This window comes from Schistocerca serialis, unplaced genomic scaffold (genome assembly GCF_023864345.2).
Source record: "Schistocerca serialis cubense isolate TAMUIC-IGC-003099 unplaced genomic scaffold, iqSchSeri2.2 HiC_scaffold_1352, whole genome shotgun sequence".
NCBI classification, from domain to species: domain Eukaryota; kingdom Metazoa; phylum Arthropoda; class Insecta; order Orthoptera; family Acrididae; genus Schistocerca; species Schistocerca serialis.
This window is the reverse complement of record NW_026047572.1, coordinates 90,244-110,514: the sequence shown is the minus strand read 5'-3', so window position 1 is coordinate 110,514 and position 20,271 is coordinate 90,244. Positions and strand designations below refer to the sequence as shown.

Here is a 20,271-nt window from a genome sequence, read left to right as displayed (position 1 = left end):
ATCACATAATAGGGGAGAGAGTGTAGCAGATATGATATGCGAGTTGGGATGGAAGTCATTAAAACAAAGACGTTTTTCATTGCGGCGAGATCTATTTGCGAAATTTCAATCACCAACTTTCCCTTCTGAATGCGAAAATATTTTGTTGAGACCAATCTACATAGGTAGGAATGATCATCAAAATAAAATAAGAGAAATCAGAGCTCCAACAGAAAGGTTTAGGTGTTCGTTTTTCCCATGCGCTGTTCGGGAGTGGAATGGTAGAGAGATAGTATGATTGTGGTTGGATTAACCCTCTGCCAAGCACTTAAATGTGAATTGCAGAGTAATCATGTAGATGTAGATGTAGGTGACCATGTGGTGTACTACGAGTTGCTTGCATGAGGTGTAACTTCCCTGTTGGTATTTATTGTCAACAACAGACATCTTGCAGATATAGTCCCAGAAAAACATCCAGGAAGACTGTGTGAAGTGGTGCTATTCCACAGTAACAGTCACCAGCATTCTGCTAGACTGGCAACAAACACTATAGAACAACTGGGTTGAGAAGTCATTTTGCACCCACCTTTTTCATTTGCTCTTGCACCCTCAGATTTCATCTTCTCTGCTCTCTGTTCAATGATCTTGACATACTTCCTTTAGGGTGAAAATACACTTTGAACATGGCTCTTTGCTACAAAATCACATGATTTCTACAGTTGTGGATTCAGAAAGTTATCCCAACAGACTGAAGTGAACAGCGAAACAAATTATATTATTTATGATGATTTAAGTCTCCAGTATGTATAGTCTGAGTTTTTTAACTTGTAGGAAACACTACAGTGTTATGCATCAGCCTAAGATGTTCGATTGGCCATGAAAGGGTTAATCTGGAAATAAGCAGTAAAAGGCCAAGCCTGGAATAACATTTGTTGTGTTCTGTCCCTCTGCCAATCAGATAAATTGTCATAAACCTGCAGGCCAACTGCGTGAGGAGTTGTGGTGGACAGATTTAATGCAAATGTCATAGAGGGGATGGGGTGGCAGAGGGTGTAACATAGGAGGTACAGGTACAGGTACAGAGCTAGGCATGGGAAAGGGCAGTGTAGGGGTGGCTAGTACTGAGGGAAGGATTGTGAAACTTAAGTTAAGGGGAACTCCAAAATTTTCAAATTAGGGAAGCTGGTATGGGAGTAGAGGGGGTGAGAGGAGTATGAGATGGGTCTCAAGAATGCAGTACACAAGTTGTGAAGCCACCAACAAGTCAGCCACCTTGTACTCAGCATGTTGTCACCGGGTAGTCAATAACACTATTGGCAGGTGAGGGATTGAGAGTAACTGTGGCACCCAGATGGGTCAGGCTATTTCACACATCAGTCAGGTGGCAAAATTCATTACTACTTATCGTAGTGTGCCTATTTGTAATGTTTGCTTAACATTACAATGACAAATTTCTAAATGTCAATTTAGTACTTAAAAATTTGTCTTTTTTCTCTTTGACCACATTTCCCTCACGATCTACTACAGTACACATTTTCATTGCTACTGCACATTTATAACCAATCTTTCGTAGTTACAATAACACCGCCAATTTTCAGTATGAATTATGTATGACATAATTAACATCCAGTGTTAAGTTATAGTATAGAATTTTGAAAAACTGTTTCACAAAAATTATTTAGCACACCACCAATGGAATATTAATGTCAAAGAAAAAGATGAAAAATAAAGTACCACATAATAAAATATTGAAGTCATAACTTTAATGTGTAATTAAGCTACTGAAGGAAGCAAATATCTCACCTGCTAACAGTTCCTCCATCCTCAACTTCTGCGGCATCTGCAAAAATATTAAGAAACTGAATAACTTTACATCAACAGAATTTGAGTGTAAATCAAACATCTTGATATGTGGCAGTGGTTGTCTTCTCACTGCACATGCTCATTTTAATGTCAAGAAGTTGCTACACTAAAATAGTGATGGAGATTAGGAATCAGGTGCTGTGGCAAGTACATACATGAGAAATTTTATAAAAGTGAGATTGATGAAAACTGCATAATGATCCAAGTGAAGAACCACAAAATATTTTAATTTTAATTGTCTGAATTCATTACAGCTGCCATATACAGCCACTGTCACAGAGAAGGACAAAGGTGCCCGCAAAAAGCAAGGCAACATTGGTGTTTGGAGGCTGGTGTAAGGACACTGCCAGTCACCAAAATAATGGTACAGCTTAGTTTGCTGGAATGAACACCCCTCAAGAAAGGGGAAAGGAATAACAGACCATTATAAAATTACAGACTGTCACAGTTAGGAGATAGAGAAATTATGTCATGTACAATTCCGATAGTGTCTCCATTGGATTTCAAGTTACTGAGAACCAGCAGATCCCAAAGTGTTGAGCCACAGCAGTTCACGTGGCACACGTTGCAAATGACATGCCATGTAGTGTAGCAGAGTTGTGGCAGCTTACAACTATGTGACTCACTTTCTTTTGTATTAGTAGTGTGATGTTGATTGGAAGCCATAAAGGCCACATGAATACCCAGAATCCTGATCGAAACACTTTAAACTATCTGCAAGTACTGTAATGACTGCATACCTACGAAAATGGAGGACACTGGCCTCAACAATACATTATGATTTTATGAGCTTTGTCTATTTAGGGGTGTACTAACCTGTTCCAGAGTGTTGTTGTGTTAGAGTAATTCTTCATCAAAGTTCATATTTTGGATTCCAACATGCTAATAGCTGCCCCAGAGGTAAGGAAGTTTAATGTGTTGAGGGTATACCCACAGATACTTAACATGCGTGGCCAGCACATAAGTTTTCATTTCAATTGAGTCACACTACCCTGTTAGGGAGCTTCTTACAGATGCAAGCAGTTTGTTCAAGGCACATTGTTGGTTAGGGTTTGGATAGTTATTTTCTATGTGAATTATGTATTTTGTGTTGATTAGCACATGCTCAGTTAGCCCCCAAACTACACTGAATAGCTCTTGTTGTTCACACTGCTACAGCAGACTGCAATGTGATTGAAGTATAGCACTGTAGGCATCCAAATCGCTATTGATGGCATTCTCCCATATAAATGCATCAGTGGCAACTGGCATCAGTGTATCATCCTCACTGATTTGTACCTGCACACACAGAACAAGTGAGACTTGTGTGTTTCATAGTGAATGACTAGGTGGAAGCCACTTCATACTGTGGACAGTGTTAAGGTGATATGCAGAAAAGTATATCTAATTTACAAAGATGATAGTGTAGGTGTCTTGAAGTGTACTATGTGACATTGGTAGCAATGATATACGGCATCATAAATCACAAATACTGTAACAGCCTAGCACATATTCATAGTAACACTGCAGAGAGCAACAATGACTGCATGAAGAACCAGCATAAAGGTGTGGGAGTTTAAACAATTGGAAAATTTTATATCCAGCAACTAAAGGAACTATATGCCAATTTGGATACACAGCTTAAACAACAAAACTATCATCAACAAGTGTGGTACTCAGTACTGGTGACTTAACATGAGGCATTCCTGTCAGGGACTGCTGTTACAACTTTTACAAGAAACTAATGTAACATTTACACAAAATCCAACTGCAATGTAAATTTGGATTCCTTGACATGCATATGGCAAGTCCTACATCACTTGGAGGGGAAAGGAAATTTCAAAACTGAAGTCTTTAAAGTAATCTGTAAGAGCACAGTTTGACAGAACTACAGGCAATGCATCATTATCCCATTTTGGTATATTCGAGCATTTAATTGGGAAGCTGTTAGAGCAGTTGCTGTGGACAATTTTGAAGGCAACTTTGTATTTTGACCATGCATATCTCTGTGATCATGGCTAACAGGGATGGAAGCTGATATTATGACAGCAGCAACATAATGTGACTAATGTGAACACATCCAATAGAGAGGAAACTGCAAATAAGAATTTTTTGTCCAGTAGTGACTTGAGCAGGAGCATAATTGGACTGGGGCAGCCCAACAACTAGGGCCCCAATGGCAGTCAAAACAAAGGAAATACAAGAAATTAAAATGGAAACAAAAAGTGGAAAAATAGGTAAAAACATCTGACTAAACACGTCCACAAATGTCCATAGCTCATTGAGGAGTTACAGCAATGGTCTGGAATTAGTCATCAAAGTGAACTAAATGGATTTTGGTCCACTCAGCTTGTGTAAGTTGCTAACAGGAGGCGGCTTAACTTCCAGCACTGCAGTACCTCATGAGAAACAAGTACTTTTATTCACTCTGTGAAGGCAGTACAGAATTCTCTGAACAGTTATTTGCACAGAAGTCATTCCATGTGGTACTGTGTTACAATCATTACTGTATGCCTCCTACCAGATTTAAACACATGATAATGAATTTAACAATGGTTACCAAGAGCCAAGGATGCTTGCACAAGGTAGACCAGAGTGGAGAACTGCATCAAACCCCATTCGGACTGACAATGACAATAACAACAACAAGAACAACTGCAGTCCATAAACTGCATGAGTATGAGCCTAATACCAAGTGGTGCTTACTTTACAAACTGATTTTCTGCTACATCAGTCCCATACTGACTTCCCTCCTACCTCCCTCCCGCCCACCCTACCTCCCTCCTTTCGCACTGCAGTTCTGCAAGTATGAAGTGTCTGAGATGAGTGGCAGTATAGTTACTTCCCACTCACCAAATCTATCACTCTCACTGAAGGGTGCAGTGATGTAAGACAGATTGTGATTTTTTGGGGGGGGGGGGGGGGGTGTTGGTATGTTTGAGGGGGACTAAACAGCTAAGGTCATCAGTCCCCCATTCCAAAAAACAGGCGAGACTGAAATGCACGAAGCAGGTAAAACCCCAAGGGGAAGGAGACTCCCCCCAGGCCCTAAAAGAACACAAATGCGGTAACAAACACTACAGACACGAAGACACCAGACAAAAAGAAACAGAACAAAAGAAGATGACTGGAGACTGGTTGACCTACCATGACAACAAAAAAGGGAAAGAGTCAACCAACCGACTACACACTAAAATCTGCAACCAAACATAAGAGACTCGAGGACAAGAGACACACAAAGGGAAGGGAAAGGAGCAGGACTTCCCTAAATGGAACCACAAAAAGGACTACCACGGATAAAATGTAAAACATTGTCAGCCATAGAGGCATCGTCACATAAAATCAAAGGTAAAGTGCCCGAGAGATTAAAAGACTGCCGGAGGGTGCGCAGTCGGGGACACTTCAATAAAATGTGGGCGACCATCAGCCGGGACCCACACCGACACAGGGGGGGATCCTCCTGACGCAAAAGATGGCCGTGCGTCAGGTATGTATGGCCGATGCGGAGCCGACACAGGATAACAGAGTCCCTGCGAGAAGACCACAGGGAGGAGCGCCACACATTGGTCGTCTCCTTGACAGCCCGCAGTTTATTAGGCGCTGTCATGCTTCGCCACTCAGCAGACCACATCCCAAGCACCTTACGGCGCAACACCAGCTGCTGATCGCAAGCCGTGAGGCCGATCTCCAAAGCTGGGGCGTCAATCGCCCCTTTGGCCAGCCTGTCAACACATTCGTTCCCCGGGATGCCAACATGACCTGGCGTCCAAACCAAAACCACCGAACGACCAGAACGGGCAATGGCGGAAACAGACTCCTGAATAGAGGACACCAGAGGAGAAGAGGGATAGCAGCAGTCGATGGCCTGAAGGCTGCTCAGGGAGTCACTGCAGATCACGACGGACCTACCTGAGCAGAAACACATATGCTCAAGAGCGCGCAATATGGCCACCAGCTCTGCAGTAAAAATACTGCAGCCAGCCGGCAAGGAGCGCTGCTCAACATGGGCAGCGTGAGCAAAAGCGTAGGCAGTGCGACCATCAACCAGGGAACCATCAGTGTAGATGGGCTCACAGTCCGAAAATGAGGCGAGGAGCGCAAGAAAACGGCGACGGAGGGCCACAGGCAGAACCGAGTCCTTGGGTCCCTGTGCCAAGTCCAGACGGACAGACGGCCGGGACAAACACCAGGGAAGTGTAGGTGCACGGACCCGGAAGGGAGGCAGAAGAGGGAATGACCCCAGTTCCGACAGCAGGGACTGGACACGGACAGCTACGGAAAGCCCAGACCTAGGTCGCCGTTCGGGCAGATGGAGGACCATGGCAGGGAAAAGCAGGCGACGATTGGGATGGCCAGGCGAGCAATGCACGTGGACAGCATAGTCGGCGAGCAGTCGATGGCGGCGAATCCGCAGTGGAGGAACCCTGGCCTCCACCAGTAGACTATCCACGGGGCTCGTACGGAAAGCGCCAGTTGCAAGCCAAACCCCACAGTGGTGTATGGGGTCTAACAACGTCAACACTGAGGGTTATGCAGACCCATAGGCCGGGGCACCAATAATCAAGCCGGGACTGCACAAGGGCTCTGTACAACCGCAGCAGCGTGCAGCGATCTGCACCCCAAGACGTGTGGCTAAGGCAGCGGAGAGCGTTGAGGTGTCGGCAGCATTTTTGCTTCAGCTGAGTAACATGAGGAACCCATGTGAGCCGGGCATCAAACACGAGTCCCAAGAAGCGGCAAGCATCCACCACTTCAAGCAGGTGGCCGTTGAGGTAAAGTTCAGGATGAGGGTGGACCGTCCGACGCCTGCAGAAGTGCATAACCCGAGTCTTGGCAGCAGAGAACTGAAAACCATGAGTCAGAGCCCATGATGCTGCCTTGCGAACGGCGACTTGCAGCCTGCGTTCGGCGACTCCCGTAGTCGTGGAGCTAAATGAGATGCAGAAGTCGTCGGCATACAAAGAAGGAGACACCGACGACCCCACTGCTGCAGCCAAACCATTAATGGCCACTAAAAATAAGGAGACGCTCAACACCGAGCCCTGCGGGACTCCATTTTCCTGTATATAAGATGAACCAGAGGTGGCACCGACTTGCACCCGGAGAGAGCGGCGCAATAAAAAGCTTTGAAGAAAAGCCGGGAGCCGACCACGAAGACCCCACTCATGCAACGTGGCGAGAATGTGATGCCTCCATGTGGTGTCATACGCCTTCCACAGATCGAAAAATACAGCAACGAGATGCTGACGTCGGGCAAAGGCCGTACAAATAGCAGATTCCAGCCGCACCAAATTGTCCGTGGCAGACCGGCCCCGACGGAAGCCACCCTGGGATGGAGCGAGGAGACCGCGCGACTCAAGGACCCAACACAAACGCCGCCCCACCATACATTCGAGCAATTTGCACAAAACGTTGGTGAGGGTAATGGGACGATAGCTGTCAACCGCCAGTGGGTCCGCACCGGGCTTCAAGATGGGGACAATAAGACCCTCTTGCCATTGCGACGGGAACACGCCCTCGTTCCAGATGCGGTTAAAGATGGTGAGGATGTGTCTCTGGCAGTCCCTGGAGAGATGCTTCAGCATCTGTGCGTGGATGCAGTCCGGTCCTGGTGCTGTATCAGGGCAATCGGCGAGGGCAGCGAGGAATTCCCTCTCGCTGAAAGGAGCATTGTATTTTTCAGAACGACACGTGTGGAACGATAACGGCGTCTGCTCGGCACGCTCCTTGAGAGAGCGAAAGGCGGGGGGATAAGTTGGAGTCGCAGAGCTCATAGCGAAGTGCGCAGCAAGGTGTTCAGCAATGGCGGCAGCGTCCGCGCAGACAGCGCCATTCAAAGAGATCCCAGGGACACCCGTAGGGGTCTGGTGTCAATAAATCCGCCGTATCCGGGACCACACGAGCGAGGGGGAGACACGGGAGCCCAAGGAGGAGACATACCGCTCCCAGCACTCCTGCTTACGCCGTGTAATAAGACGACGGGCAAAGGCACGGAGCCTCTTAAAGGCGATGAGGGTCTCGAGAGACGGGTGCCACCTATGACGCTGGAGAGCCCGCCGACGGTCGCGAATAGCCTCAGAAATCTCCAGCAACCACCAGGGTACAGCCTTCCTCCGAGGGAGGCCAGAAGAGCGGGTGATGGCAGCCTTGGCGGCCGAAACCACCAGGGTACAGCCTTCCTCCGAGGGAGGCCAGAAGAGCGGGTGATGGCAGCCTTGGCGGCCGAAATCATTGACGTGGTTAAGACGCGGACCACCTCATCAATGTCACCCTGTGGGGGAGACTCAATGATTGCAGCGGAAGTAAAAGCCGCCCAGTCAGCCCTATGGAGAGCCCAGCGGGGCAGGCGCCCAGAAGAATGACACTGGGGCAGTGACAAATAGATGGGAAAATGGTCACTACCCGACAGGTCAGGGTGCACCCTCCAGTGGAGGGATGGGACAAGTCCGGGGCTGTAAAGAGAGAGATCGATGGCCGAGAACGAGCCATGGGCCACACTGGAATGCGTGGGAGCACCGGTGTTCAAGAGGCTAAGGTCGAGCTGAGCCAACAAATGCTCCACGGCTCGACCGCGGTCATCAGAGACAGTCCCACCCCATAGAGGGTTGTGGGCATTGAAATCGCCCAGAAGCAGCAATGGTGGCGGGAGTTGAGCCAGCAGGGCAGCCAAGACATGTCGGGGGAGCTCCCCATCCGGAGGAATGTAAACAGAGCAAACAGTAATAGCCAGCGAGAGCTCAACCCTGGCAGCAACTGCCTCTAAAGGCGTCTGAAGGGGTACTGACGAGCTACAGACAGAGTGGTGAACAAAGAGGCAAACCCCACCTGACGCTCGTTGACAGGCAGCACGGTTCTTATAGTATCCCCGATAACCACGAAGGGCGGGGGTCCACATTGCAGGAAACCAAGTTTCCTGCAGAGCAATGCAGAGAACAGGGGAAACACTCAGAAGCATCCGGAGCTCAGGCAGGTGGCGGAAATAACCGCCGCAGTTCCATTGGAGAATGGAAGCAGGAAGGGACTGGGAGGGCGTGAATGCGACTAAGAGGCAGACAGCGCCTCAGAGCCAACTGCTGCCACTGGGGGAGAGTCAGCTGAGTCCATAGGAGAGGCCCCCAAGGGTTCCGTGAGGGTGAGATCCGCGGCAGAGGTGAGGATCTCCACCTCATCCCCGGAGCCAGGACCATGTACAGCAGGCGGTGCTGAAACTACCGGAACGTCCTTCTTCTTGGACACATGCCGTTCCTTCTTCTCACGTCGGCCCTTAGGGTGAGAGGGCTGGGAGAGCTTCTCTGAAGGAGCGTCGGAGGCTGACGATGACCCAGAAGCCCTACAACCAGCAGGTGGCGGAACCTTCAGCCACTGGCTGACATCCGGCTGGGTAGGAGAAGAAACGGAGGAAGGGAGAGCCCCGAGGGACCCCTTCCGCGAGAGAGGAACTGGCGGAGGCAACGCCGGCGGAGAAGGAGGGGGAGGGATCGAGCCTCCCGGTTGTGGAGCAGATGTCACTCCCAAAGTAAGCGTAGGGGGAGCGACAGAAGAGGGTTTGCCCCCAACTGCTAAAGGGGCAACAGAGGAAGGCTTGCCCCCAAACATGAGGGGGCAGACAGAGATACACGGCCCAGAGGGCCCACTGAAGGCGGCACAGATGAGGCGACAACCGTCGCTCGCGTGGGCGACGATAACGTGGCTGCAGCATAAGATGTTCAAATGGAAGCAGGATACAACCTTTCATATTTCAGTTTTGCCTCTCGATAAGTAAGCCGGTCCAGAGTCTCAAATTCCATGATCTTTCGCTCCTTATGAAGAACGGGGCAATCCGGCGAGCATGGAGAGTGGTGTTCCCCACAGTTGACACATACAGGCGGAGGCGCACATGGAGAATCGGGATGAGAGGGCCGTCCGCAATCTCGACATGTAGCGCTGGATGGGCAACGGGAGGACATATGCCCAAACTTCCAGCACTGGAAGCACCGCATCGGGGGAGGGACGTATGGCTTGACGTCGCAATGGTAAACCATCACCTTGACCTTCTCGGGCAAGACATCACCCTCGAAGGCCAAGATAAAGGCACCGGTGGCCACCCTGTTAGTCTTGGGTCCGCTATGTACACGACGGACAAAATGTACACCACGTCGTTCCAAGTTGGCTCTCAGCTCGTCATCGGATTGTAACAAGAGGTCACGATGGTAAATAATCCCCTGGACCATATTTAAGCTACTGTGGGGAGTGACGGTAACAGGGACGTCCCCCAGCTTATCACACAAGAGCAAAGCTCGTGACTGGGCTGGGGAGGACGTCTTGAGGAGGATGGACCCATTCCTCATTTTAGACAACCCCGCCACTTCCCCAAACTTATCCTCCAGGTGTTCCACAAAAAACAGAGGCTTCGTCATAAGAAAGGAGTCACCATCAGTCCTGCTGCAGACAAGGTATTGCGGTACGTAAGGCTCCCGCTTGGCACTAGATCGGCGTCCCTCCCATGGCGCAGCCAACGAGGGGAACAACTGAGGGTCATATTGCACAGCATCAAAGTCTACTCTACCTTGCTTAGAGATGCTGATTGCCGTGCCCGTGCTGGATTTTAGGTGTTGAAAGGGTCCACAGTTGTTGTGGGCATGAAGAAGAAGAGTGCGCTCAAGCCAAGAAGGAGACAACCCAGAAGACGTTGGGTGTAGTCCCCCCCCCCCCCCCCCCCACACGACAATAGGAAACATGCAAGATGGTGGAGCATGATGGACCAATAGAAAAACACCACATAAGGTGTCCTTCCCCAAATGGCACGCACTAACAGCAGAAATTTGGAGAAGAAAAAAAAAAAAAAAAAAAAAAAAAAAAAAAAAAAAAAAAAAAAAAAAAAAAAAAAACAAAGAGGTCAAACCCAAGAGGGGACCACCACAGAAGGCCGAAACGTTTGAGACTCCTTTTAGTCGCCTCTTACGACAGGCAGGAATACCGCGGGCCTATTCTTACCCCCGAACCCGCAGGGGGAGATTGTGATTTAGTAAGCAAATTGAGTGCACGGTCTTGCTATTGTTAGGTAGCACTGATTGGGACAAATGACCGACAGTTGAGATCAGATGGCCTCTAACAAAGCTGTGTTTAGTCAGGCTGTGGAGGATGCATGGGGAAATTACAAGATGCAGTGTCCACAGTTGCATTTTTCCTCAATTACATGAAGGAAGAACAATCTCTGGACAAAGTTCATTGCTGTAGCTCAGGATTCAGACAAGAAATAAACACGTTTTGTCCAACAGAAATTAAATGGCATATTGTTTCTTATTCTACATACAGCATGAGGAAACACATGTACTCCATCAAATAAATGCAGCATACAGACCAATTTCTATATATATAAACACCATTTAGAAACTACAAATTATCCTACTGCCCTGTTTTCTTATTTGGTCATGAGAGACTTTCCAATTTCTAATTTGCGCGTGTGTGTGTGTGTGTGTGTGTGTGTGTGTGTGTGTGTGTGTGTGTGTGTGTGTGTGTGTGTGTGAGAAAGAGAGAGAGAGAGAGAGAGAGAGAGAGAGAGAGAGAGAGAGAGAGAGAGAGAGAGAGAGAGAAGAGAAGATATATTTTGCACATTTTTGGCCGAGTCCGATGGGTGGCAATAGAGTGGGAGAGAGACGAATTTGACATAACAAAAAATAGCCCTAAAAAGGGGCACTCTTGATTTATTCATTTCATGTATGTAGGCAGAGAGCAAGTAAAGAGAATGTAATACTCAAAATATTAAATTAAAATAAATTTATTTCAGGTACAAGGATAATGCCAACTAGAACTAGCTCAAATTTCCTTCTCTCATCTTTGATATTTTTCCGTCACCAAGAGACTTTGTGCTGGCTCTCACTGACAGAACACTGCACAGCAGAACAAGGAAAGAAAGTAAAATGTTCTCAGTCCATAACATTTTATCCAGAATGCCCCATTATTTCTGACTTCAGTCATGCACCCTGGCACTGAATCTGTGAGGCATTGGACCCATTTGTCAGAAGAGGCAACCCCACCGAGGCTTCAAAAAAGCAGTCCAAAAGAGCATCAGCTATAAATGGTGTGTTTCACAGCCAGTTCTCTGTGTGTTCGTGCTACTTACACACACATAATTTCCATTGTGTTCATGTGAGCAGTCTCTCACAGCAAGTCCATTACATTAATGTCTATGTTGGACAGCTGCAGTTGAATGAGCAGACCTATACACAAGTGAATATTCTTCCTGTAGCATGAGATCCCCTCCACAATATAGCATTCACACTAAATGCAGCACCACTTTCTTCAAAATGTGGGCATACGGCCTGCTACTGAGGAAGCATTCCTGCTCCTCTCACAGAAATCCGACGCCCCCAACGGGGAAACCAACGCCCCCAACGGGGAAACCAACGCCCCCAACGGGGAAACCAACGCCCCCAACGGGGAAACCAACGCCCCCAACGGGGAAACCAACGCCCCCAACGGGGAAACCAACGCCCCCAACGGGGAAACCAACGCCCCCAACGGGGAAACCAACGCCCCCAACGGGGAAACCAACGCCCCCAACGGGGAAACCAACGCCCCCAACGGGGAAACCAACGCCCCCAACGGGGAAACCAACGCCCCCAACGGGGAAACCAACGCCCCCAACGGGGAAACCAACGCCCCCAACGGGGAAACCAACGCCCCCAACGGGGAAACCAACGCCCCCAACGGGGAAACCAACGCCCCCAACGGGGAAACCAACGCCCCCAACGGGGAAACCAACGCCCCCAACGGGGAAACCAACGCCCCCAACGGGGAAACCAACGCCCCCAGGAAACTGACAATCGGCTAGTACTACCTGTTGTCACCACTTATTCCCTATTATGTCTGGACCCTCGCGGCTGCTAAACTACTGTTTGGTCTTGGTAAGACAACTTTTCTGTGAAAAGTACATTGTTCCACATTGCATTCAGATGGAGCTCTGTGGCTGCCAGCCAGTGTAACACATTTCCTCACTGAGTTCCTGTTTTATAGTGGATCATTGTGCGTGCAGTACAGCTTTCCTTGGCCCTCAGTGAACTGCATCATTGGAACTGGGAAGTTGGTCACTCACTACAACTGCTTCGTATCTAGGGGAGGGATTAGTTGGCTCTTACAGGCAAGCTATGTGTTATCCTGCTGTGTGCTCATTATCTTGAGCCAGGCATTCTGCTGATAGTGCCTCCTTCAACAAAATTCTTTAAAATTCTGTTTACAGTAGGGGTAGACTTCTGCCATTCCAAAGATTCATCAATCACACAGGTTGATATTTCATCCAAAGTTCCCAATACTCAGGCAACTTCCATTCCCATAGTCACCCTTGGGGTGAATTTGCATAGCTTTAAAAATGCACGTTACTACCCCTTAATATTTGTCATGTCAACACAGGATACATAGAAATTCACGACTCTGCCAGATATGTGACAAGCATGGATGGAAAGCCAAATCATCTGCATACTGCAGACGTTTGCTGAACCCTGCACAGCTTACACTGGGGACAGGCCACATATTTGAACAAAATTTCCTTAAACATTTTTGCCATTTATCAGCATGACAAGAGAGAAATCAGCATTGGACTAATATGCCATTTCTGATGACTAACACCTCTGACAATACCTCAGTTACAGTCATCCACTCACAAGCAGCACCACAGGAATATCACAGTCAAGCAAACATTAATGGTTTGAGTTGGAGCCAGGGCATGGGTAACAACAACCAAAGGTGTATTCATTTATTTCTTATGTCTGTTACTTGTAATTAGGGTCTCAGTGATGTTCTAAGACCTTCCATGACATCTTCCACTGATCTGTGCTGGCTGGGCTGTTTTGAGGGAAGAGACCAAACTGCGAGGTCATCGGTCTCATCGGTTTAGGGAAGGATGGGAAAGGAAGTCGGCCGTGCCCTTTCAAAGGAACCATCTCGGCATTTGCCTGGAGCAATTTAGGGAAATCACGCTGATCTGTGCCTGCAACTATTGCTGCTATGATGGTCTAACACAAGACTGCAACTCACCTCGCCATCATCTTCCTTATCGTCCCCTTCTCCCTGTTCCCTTTGTCGAGCACGATATGCAGTACACTAGAACTCCCATACAAGACAAACATCGTGTGATGAAAACCTGAATAGTATTGTAAACCCCGTGAAGAAATTTTCTCTCTTTTTGCTGTAGAAATGTTTGTGGAAGTGCACTTCACAATGTTGATATTGTGCTGGACTATACACAAGCACTGTAATGGAAAGTGAATTTATTCTTTGGCACATGTGACAGATGAGATTTGATGGAATATGATCAAATGTTTTGTTGCAACACTTGGCTTACCTAGGCCTGCAACTGGATGATACTGTGAATCATTAGTTTCACTGTTTCTATTCTTTGCCATGAGGTCTGGATGATAAGTATTAAGTGTGGTTGTAGTAGTGTGTAACATTTCTTATCATGAACTGTTGAAGGTTTCATGTTTCATTCTGTCTTAAGAAGAGCTCTTCAAATGTTGCTTTTGTTGTTGGTTATTTTCTCTATCATAAAACATTATAACTTTCATGACTTTAGCTACAGGTACTTTAATAAATGTATCTGAAACAGAGTGAAGCCCATACGCAACAAGAGCAGCTATTTAATTACTCAGACACACAATTCCATTATTTGCATAAATGTCCAAAAAATCTGTCTCTCTCTTTCTAGTGAATTTGCAAAAACAATTAAAAAATGGAAATGTGTAGCTTTGAACTCTGCACCTTCAGGTTACCGTGCAATGCTTCTATCATTTCACCAAGGAGAATGGATTTGGGAAGAGCAGGTAATTTTGAGGCCTTAACCTTCATTCCAAAACATGCAGAGATATATTTTCAAGCTGCAAAATGAAGAATATGAGTGGCAGTGGAATACATATGTCAGTGGAATGCATATGTCAGTGATTTGAACCTTCTGAGAGTCAGGTCCATAACCTATCCAGTTAAGTAAGTGATCACTAGCATATGGGGCATACACGAATACTGAGTCAGTATCAGACACCTCACATTTACCACACCAATGACACTCATCTCCCCGAGATCAATCCCTGGTCTGGTTTTTACGGCACTATTGCCAAATGGTCTGATCTTTCCTGGCTTTTGTCTAATAAGGCACAATTGTTTGTTTGCTGATAAGTGTACACTGACCCCTACCCCAGCACCTCAATGCCTCGAGACATTACAATTCTTCAGAAATGAATTTAACAATACCATGGAAGGCACACAGGCACGAAAAAAAAAAAACTGTAAGAAAGTGAGCTCTCAGTGAACAAGGCCTCTGTTATATATAGATAACATACACTCACATACTCACGCAAATGCAACTCTCACACACGTGATCACACTCTCTGGCAGCTGAAGCCAGGCTGCGAGCAGTTGCACATGACGAAACAGGCAATCATGTGGGGGTAAGGAGGAGGCTGGGACAGGGTGTGGGAGGGTAACAGGGTAGGGGTGGGCAACAGTAGACTGCTGGAGATGACCTGCAGGAGACAGGACATAATAAAGTTAAAGGCAATAGCAAAGAGGGTCACACTCAAAACAGTACCCTGAGGCACACCAACTTCCTGGTGACGGTGTCTGACAAGGCAGTACCAACATTCCATGAAAAATCAATACTTTAAAAATACCTGAAGGACATGGGGCATGCGGCCTCAGATGTGCCGCATGTAGAGAGATCAAGAATACCCATCCTTCAGAAGGTGTTTTAGGCTTTCTGCAAATTTAAAAACACTGCCAGTGTCCGATATATCCACAGAAAACCATTCGCGACACACGTTGACAAAGTGATGAGATGGTCAGCTGCAGGACGGCCTGCTCAAAATCCGCACTGTACAGTGGTCAGTGAATTGCCACACTCTAGTCACTATACCAGCCAGGCATGAATTACATGTTTCATCAGTTTGCAAACACAGCTTGTGGGAGAAACGGGGCAGTAACTAGAAGGAAGGTATTTTTCCTTACTGGGCTTGGGTATGGGTATGGGAATGACAGTGTCTCTATGCTGGCATCTGGCAAACGGTGCCCTCTGCCCAGATGCAGTTGTACATAAGAAAGAGCAAGTGCTTGCCCACAAAAGAAAAGTTTAGCAACATCTGAATGCAAATATCGTCCAGCACTGTGTTGGAGGATCGATATGAAGTGAGAGCAAGTTCTCACCCAATCATAATAAAGGCAGCTTGTAGCACTCGCTAATCTGCCAAAATAAGGGTACTACCCAAGCCTCCTCCACTTGTTTCTGGTGGAGGAAAGCAGAATGATAGTGGGTGGAGCTTGAAATCTCTGCAGAATAGCAGCCCAATGGATCTTGGTCCTGCAGGGCCCATACAACAATTGAGGTAGTGGAACTGTTAGAAGAACTAGTTAAGGAAATCTAGCTAGATTTTTGCTATCCTGAAGGGTGCAACGGCACTGTGCATGCAACTGTTCATAATGAATGCAGTTTGCCATCATAGAATGATGGTTAAAAACATGGGGAAAACATCTCTGCATGTGAGTTGAGTCACAACACAGCTCAGTCAATCAAGGCACTGGGACATGGCACAGTAAAGATGAAGTGCGAGAATGGCATATTGTGTGGTGGTAATGATGGCATTTGTAAGATATTCTACCTGGCCATCACAACTGGAGAAATTATGTCACTCAAAGGGTGCCAGGGAACAGTAAATCTCCAGTCATCCCTAGAAAGTTGCCATTTTGGTGTGCATATATGTGGGGTAGGAGTCAGAAAATGGATAGCAAATGGTAAATGGTTGCTCGAGTACGTACTAGAGACAGTGATGAGATGATGGGCAAATTGGGCAGTGCAGGAGATTTCCAGATATGGGTAGGAGTGCATGTAGTATAAAAGGAAGATGGGTACTCCCACGATAAGGCAAATGAGGTTAAGGTGACTGAGAAGTTCAGCCTAGAGGGCACCTCTCTGTCAGGTTCTGGGAGATTTCCAAAGGGAATGGTGTGCATTACAGTCAACGAGCAGCAGAAAGGGGTGAGGGAGTTGGCCAGTAAGCTGGATGTAGAGTGTCCATGACACCGAATGACTGAGGGATGTAAACAGTACATATGCAAAAGTTCAGGAGAGGAAGTAAAATGCAGACAGGAATAGCTTCAAGCTGGGTAGTCAGGTAGAAGGGTTGACTTTGAACGTCCTTTCATATGAGCAGCATGACTCCCCTCTCTCCTCCTACGATATGGAATGCCATCTTTGGAGAGAGGGAGTCAAAGCCGACTGGGAAGAAATACAAAAGCTCAAATCAGTCTTGAGGATGCAATTTTGTTTCCTGCAGGCACAGAACTAGCAGAGGTTGCGATTCCAAGAGCAGCCGCAAGTCATCTTTTTGGATTGAAGGCCACCAGTATTCCATTGGAATAATGTCATGATTAGGAAAGAGGAGGAGGGAAGAAATGGAGAGGTGGCACCTCAGCGGCCATTCCTGTGTTACATTCTTGATTGCATTTACATAAACTTATGGCTCCTCTTTTTTGGTTTCTTAAACATTTTATTTTATCTGACACATTGCATGACCTTTAAGATTTGTGCCACATATTGGTCCTAAACAACAAGATGTATGAAAAAGAAACCACTTACTGGATAAAGGACTGTTTGCCATGGTCATGGGAGCTGGCAAGTAAGTCAATGCAAGATCTGAAAGATCACAAGAATGATCATTCGATTCTGTTTAATGTACCAGAGACCTATATTAATATTACTGAAAGCAAATCCCTAACAACAAAAGTAACTAAACAGTTACTTTGAAATCACACTGCACAATTTGTGATGCACGTGCTTAAGTACACTAAGGTAGTTTTATTGAATTACTAATCAACATTTGTCAAACATAACAAACACTATGACAAGTATACCTCTCAAAGTAGTTCACTTGGTAGTTATTTCACAAGCAGGAAAGTATTTTCAGAAGAGTTTAGGAAGTTTGACAGACCATGAATGTATGGAGGAGAATGAGTCTGATATCATTCTAGAAAGGTTCTTTGAAACGTGTTTGCGATTGCGAGTACCTGTCATTTGTGTTTGTGATATTTGCTCAAAAATGGGGAAATCTCAGTTCCCAACTGCAATCAGCAAGCATTTTAGACAACAGTAAGTGGTAAGTGTCGATTTTGAGGAATATTTATTGTCATGTTTAAAGAGTATCAACTATGGTGTAACACATCGCTTTGGTAAAGGCGTACATCTCACAATGTCTATAGTACCGATGAACAATGGTCACCACCACAAAGTGTTTTTTTTTTTTTATTTTAATTCAAATGGTGGCTTTAAACTTTTATACCCTTCTCTGTTGTGCATAATGTGGTGTCACCGTCAGACACCACACTTGCTAGGTAGTAGCCTTTAAATCAGCCATTGTGAATTATGTACCATCAAGACAGACGTTCATCATTAATGGATTAAAGTTAAGTATTCCACCAGCTAAGTCCGTTTTTCTAAATTCTAATTTCCTTGTCCTGTTCCAGACCTCACGCCAGCCTGTGTGAGTTAAAACGCATGCATTTTGTCCTCCTCTAGTAACACCCTCCAACCAAAACACACAAAGTCTAGTGGAGACTGATGCAGCATATCTGCAGGGTGGGATAACGATAATTAGTTAATCGTTCTTCACAGTTCATTATGATTTCAGTGTTTTATTCTATCATGATGATGATGATACCTGGTTACGGGGCACTCAATGGCATGGTTATCAGCATCCACAGGAATTCCCAACTTTTACATGGTCCAGCCATGCCACTTTCACAAATGATGATGGCAACACAAACAACCAGTCCATGGGTTTAGATCTTGCTGTCTCATTCTTGTTCAGCAATGTGCCTTCCCCCTAGAACTGTCATCATCATGACAACTGCCATTACATCAGGAGAACGAAGATGAAGTTGAGCTGTCAGTAAGATTCTGTACACTGACCAATGACACATGACTTGACATTAATAATTAAAGAGAGTTACTTGTTTTAAATTAAGAGCCAGTATATGAGTGGTCTTTGAGATATTTTTTGGGTCATTTAGCAGGTAATTTAGACTTGAGATAGCATTTCAGTTAACAGTGCTAAAGAAGTTGCAAAGTTCGTGATGTCAGGAAACAGACTGCCATGGGAGACGCAATGAGACTGTAATGGAGATGGATAGGATATTAATAAAGGTGTTTATTTGATTAAGCAAGTGGGTAGTGTGCAAAGTAGCTCAGAATAGGAGGAAGTATTTTAACGGTTCAAAGCCCTGAGCTGATGAAATATGTCCTCACCCTGGGAGGAGGACAGGAAGCAGTGTGGGGCTCATTACATGCCACAGAACCAAACTTTATATGCTACTGGTGAAAATCACACTTGCTCTGCCAGTCTCATATGTGCATCCACTACTTTCACTCACCTGAGCGATGGGATGCGTGCCTTTCTCCTCAGCAGGGCCTGATTGACAAAAAAAGAATTTGCGTGTTAACATAAAAAATTCCTTATCTGCACAAGTAAAGCAAACTAGTGATAAACTAAGTGTGTTTCAACATGACCTGATAAAGAACAGAATCAATTGTTTCTATCTTTTAGAAAACCTACGGATCAGTGTATAATTGAGCATCTAATCTACTCAATTATAAACAACCATCAATATTACCGAGTTCCAGAAAGCCAGAACTTTATTCCAGTTGCATGCTTGCTATCTGAAGACTGGCAGGGACCAATAAATGTTTATTGTCATCATTTCACATAAAAATTGCTCAAATTTTAAAATTTAAGATCCTGTACTTATCTGCTTTATAAAACATACAATCTTATGTTACACAGTTAACACACTGTTTCATGTTTAACATTTAGGAACTGTGTGTAAGCTTGTTTATGCACCTTCACTAATTGCATTCATGTACTGACATTATATTCATCCAGTATTCGGCAATGAGAGCACTTAGTGTTTTGCAGAAAACTTCACCAATAATTTTAAATTATCATGAATTTCTCTCACAGATACCCCACAGAAAGTAATAGCAAAAATGTTTATCACTTACCACATTTTTGCTGTTTGTGCAGTAATAATGCCACATCAAACACATTCAATGTAACACTCCTTTCTTTACTTACAGATGGGTACAAGTAGTGAGGAGAATGAGTGGCAGGTGAGGCAGATTATTTCTCAGGTGGATTTTTTGTGGAGGTGAGACAGAAAGAAAATCTGATGCGTATGGGAACAGGATGGATTAGGAGACATAATTGGAATGAGGTGGAAGTGGGTGGTGTAGCATCTGGCTGGTGCTTTACAATCCTGCCTTATGCCACACAACAGAGGTATGTCAGTTGCTGGCATCTTAACAGGCTTGAAACTGAAACTCACCCTCAGTGCAGCGGATCTTGCCAATGACAGCCACTGCATGGTTTCCACCCTGGAGCCATGCGACACTGGACAACTTAACATTATTTCTCCACTACATAGCCTTTGTAGGGG

General features: G+C 45.9%; 1 protein-coding gene across 1 annotated transcript in view; it reads left to right on the top strand.

The window, feature by feature from the left end:
* Nucleotides 1–2,721: 2,721 nt before the first annotated feature.
* LOC126440160 (probable WRKY transcription factor protein 1) overlaps nucleotides 2,722–20,271 on the top strand; it is a gene marked incomplete at its 3' end in the record, with an annotated part of 101,422 nt that continues 83,872 nt past the window's right edge. The window contains exons 1-2 of the mRNA XM_050090603.1: nucleotides 2,722–2,742; nucleotides 12,158–12,607. Coding sequence (XP_049946560.1) covers nucleotides 2,722–2,742; nucleotides 12,158–12,607 — 471 coding nt within the window. The remainder of the gene's footprint in view (nucleotides 2,743–12,157; nucleotides 12,608–20,271) is intronic.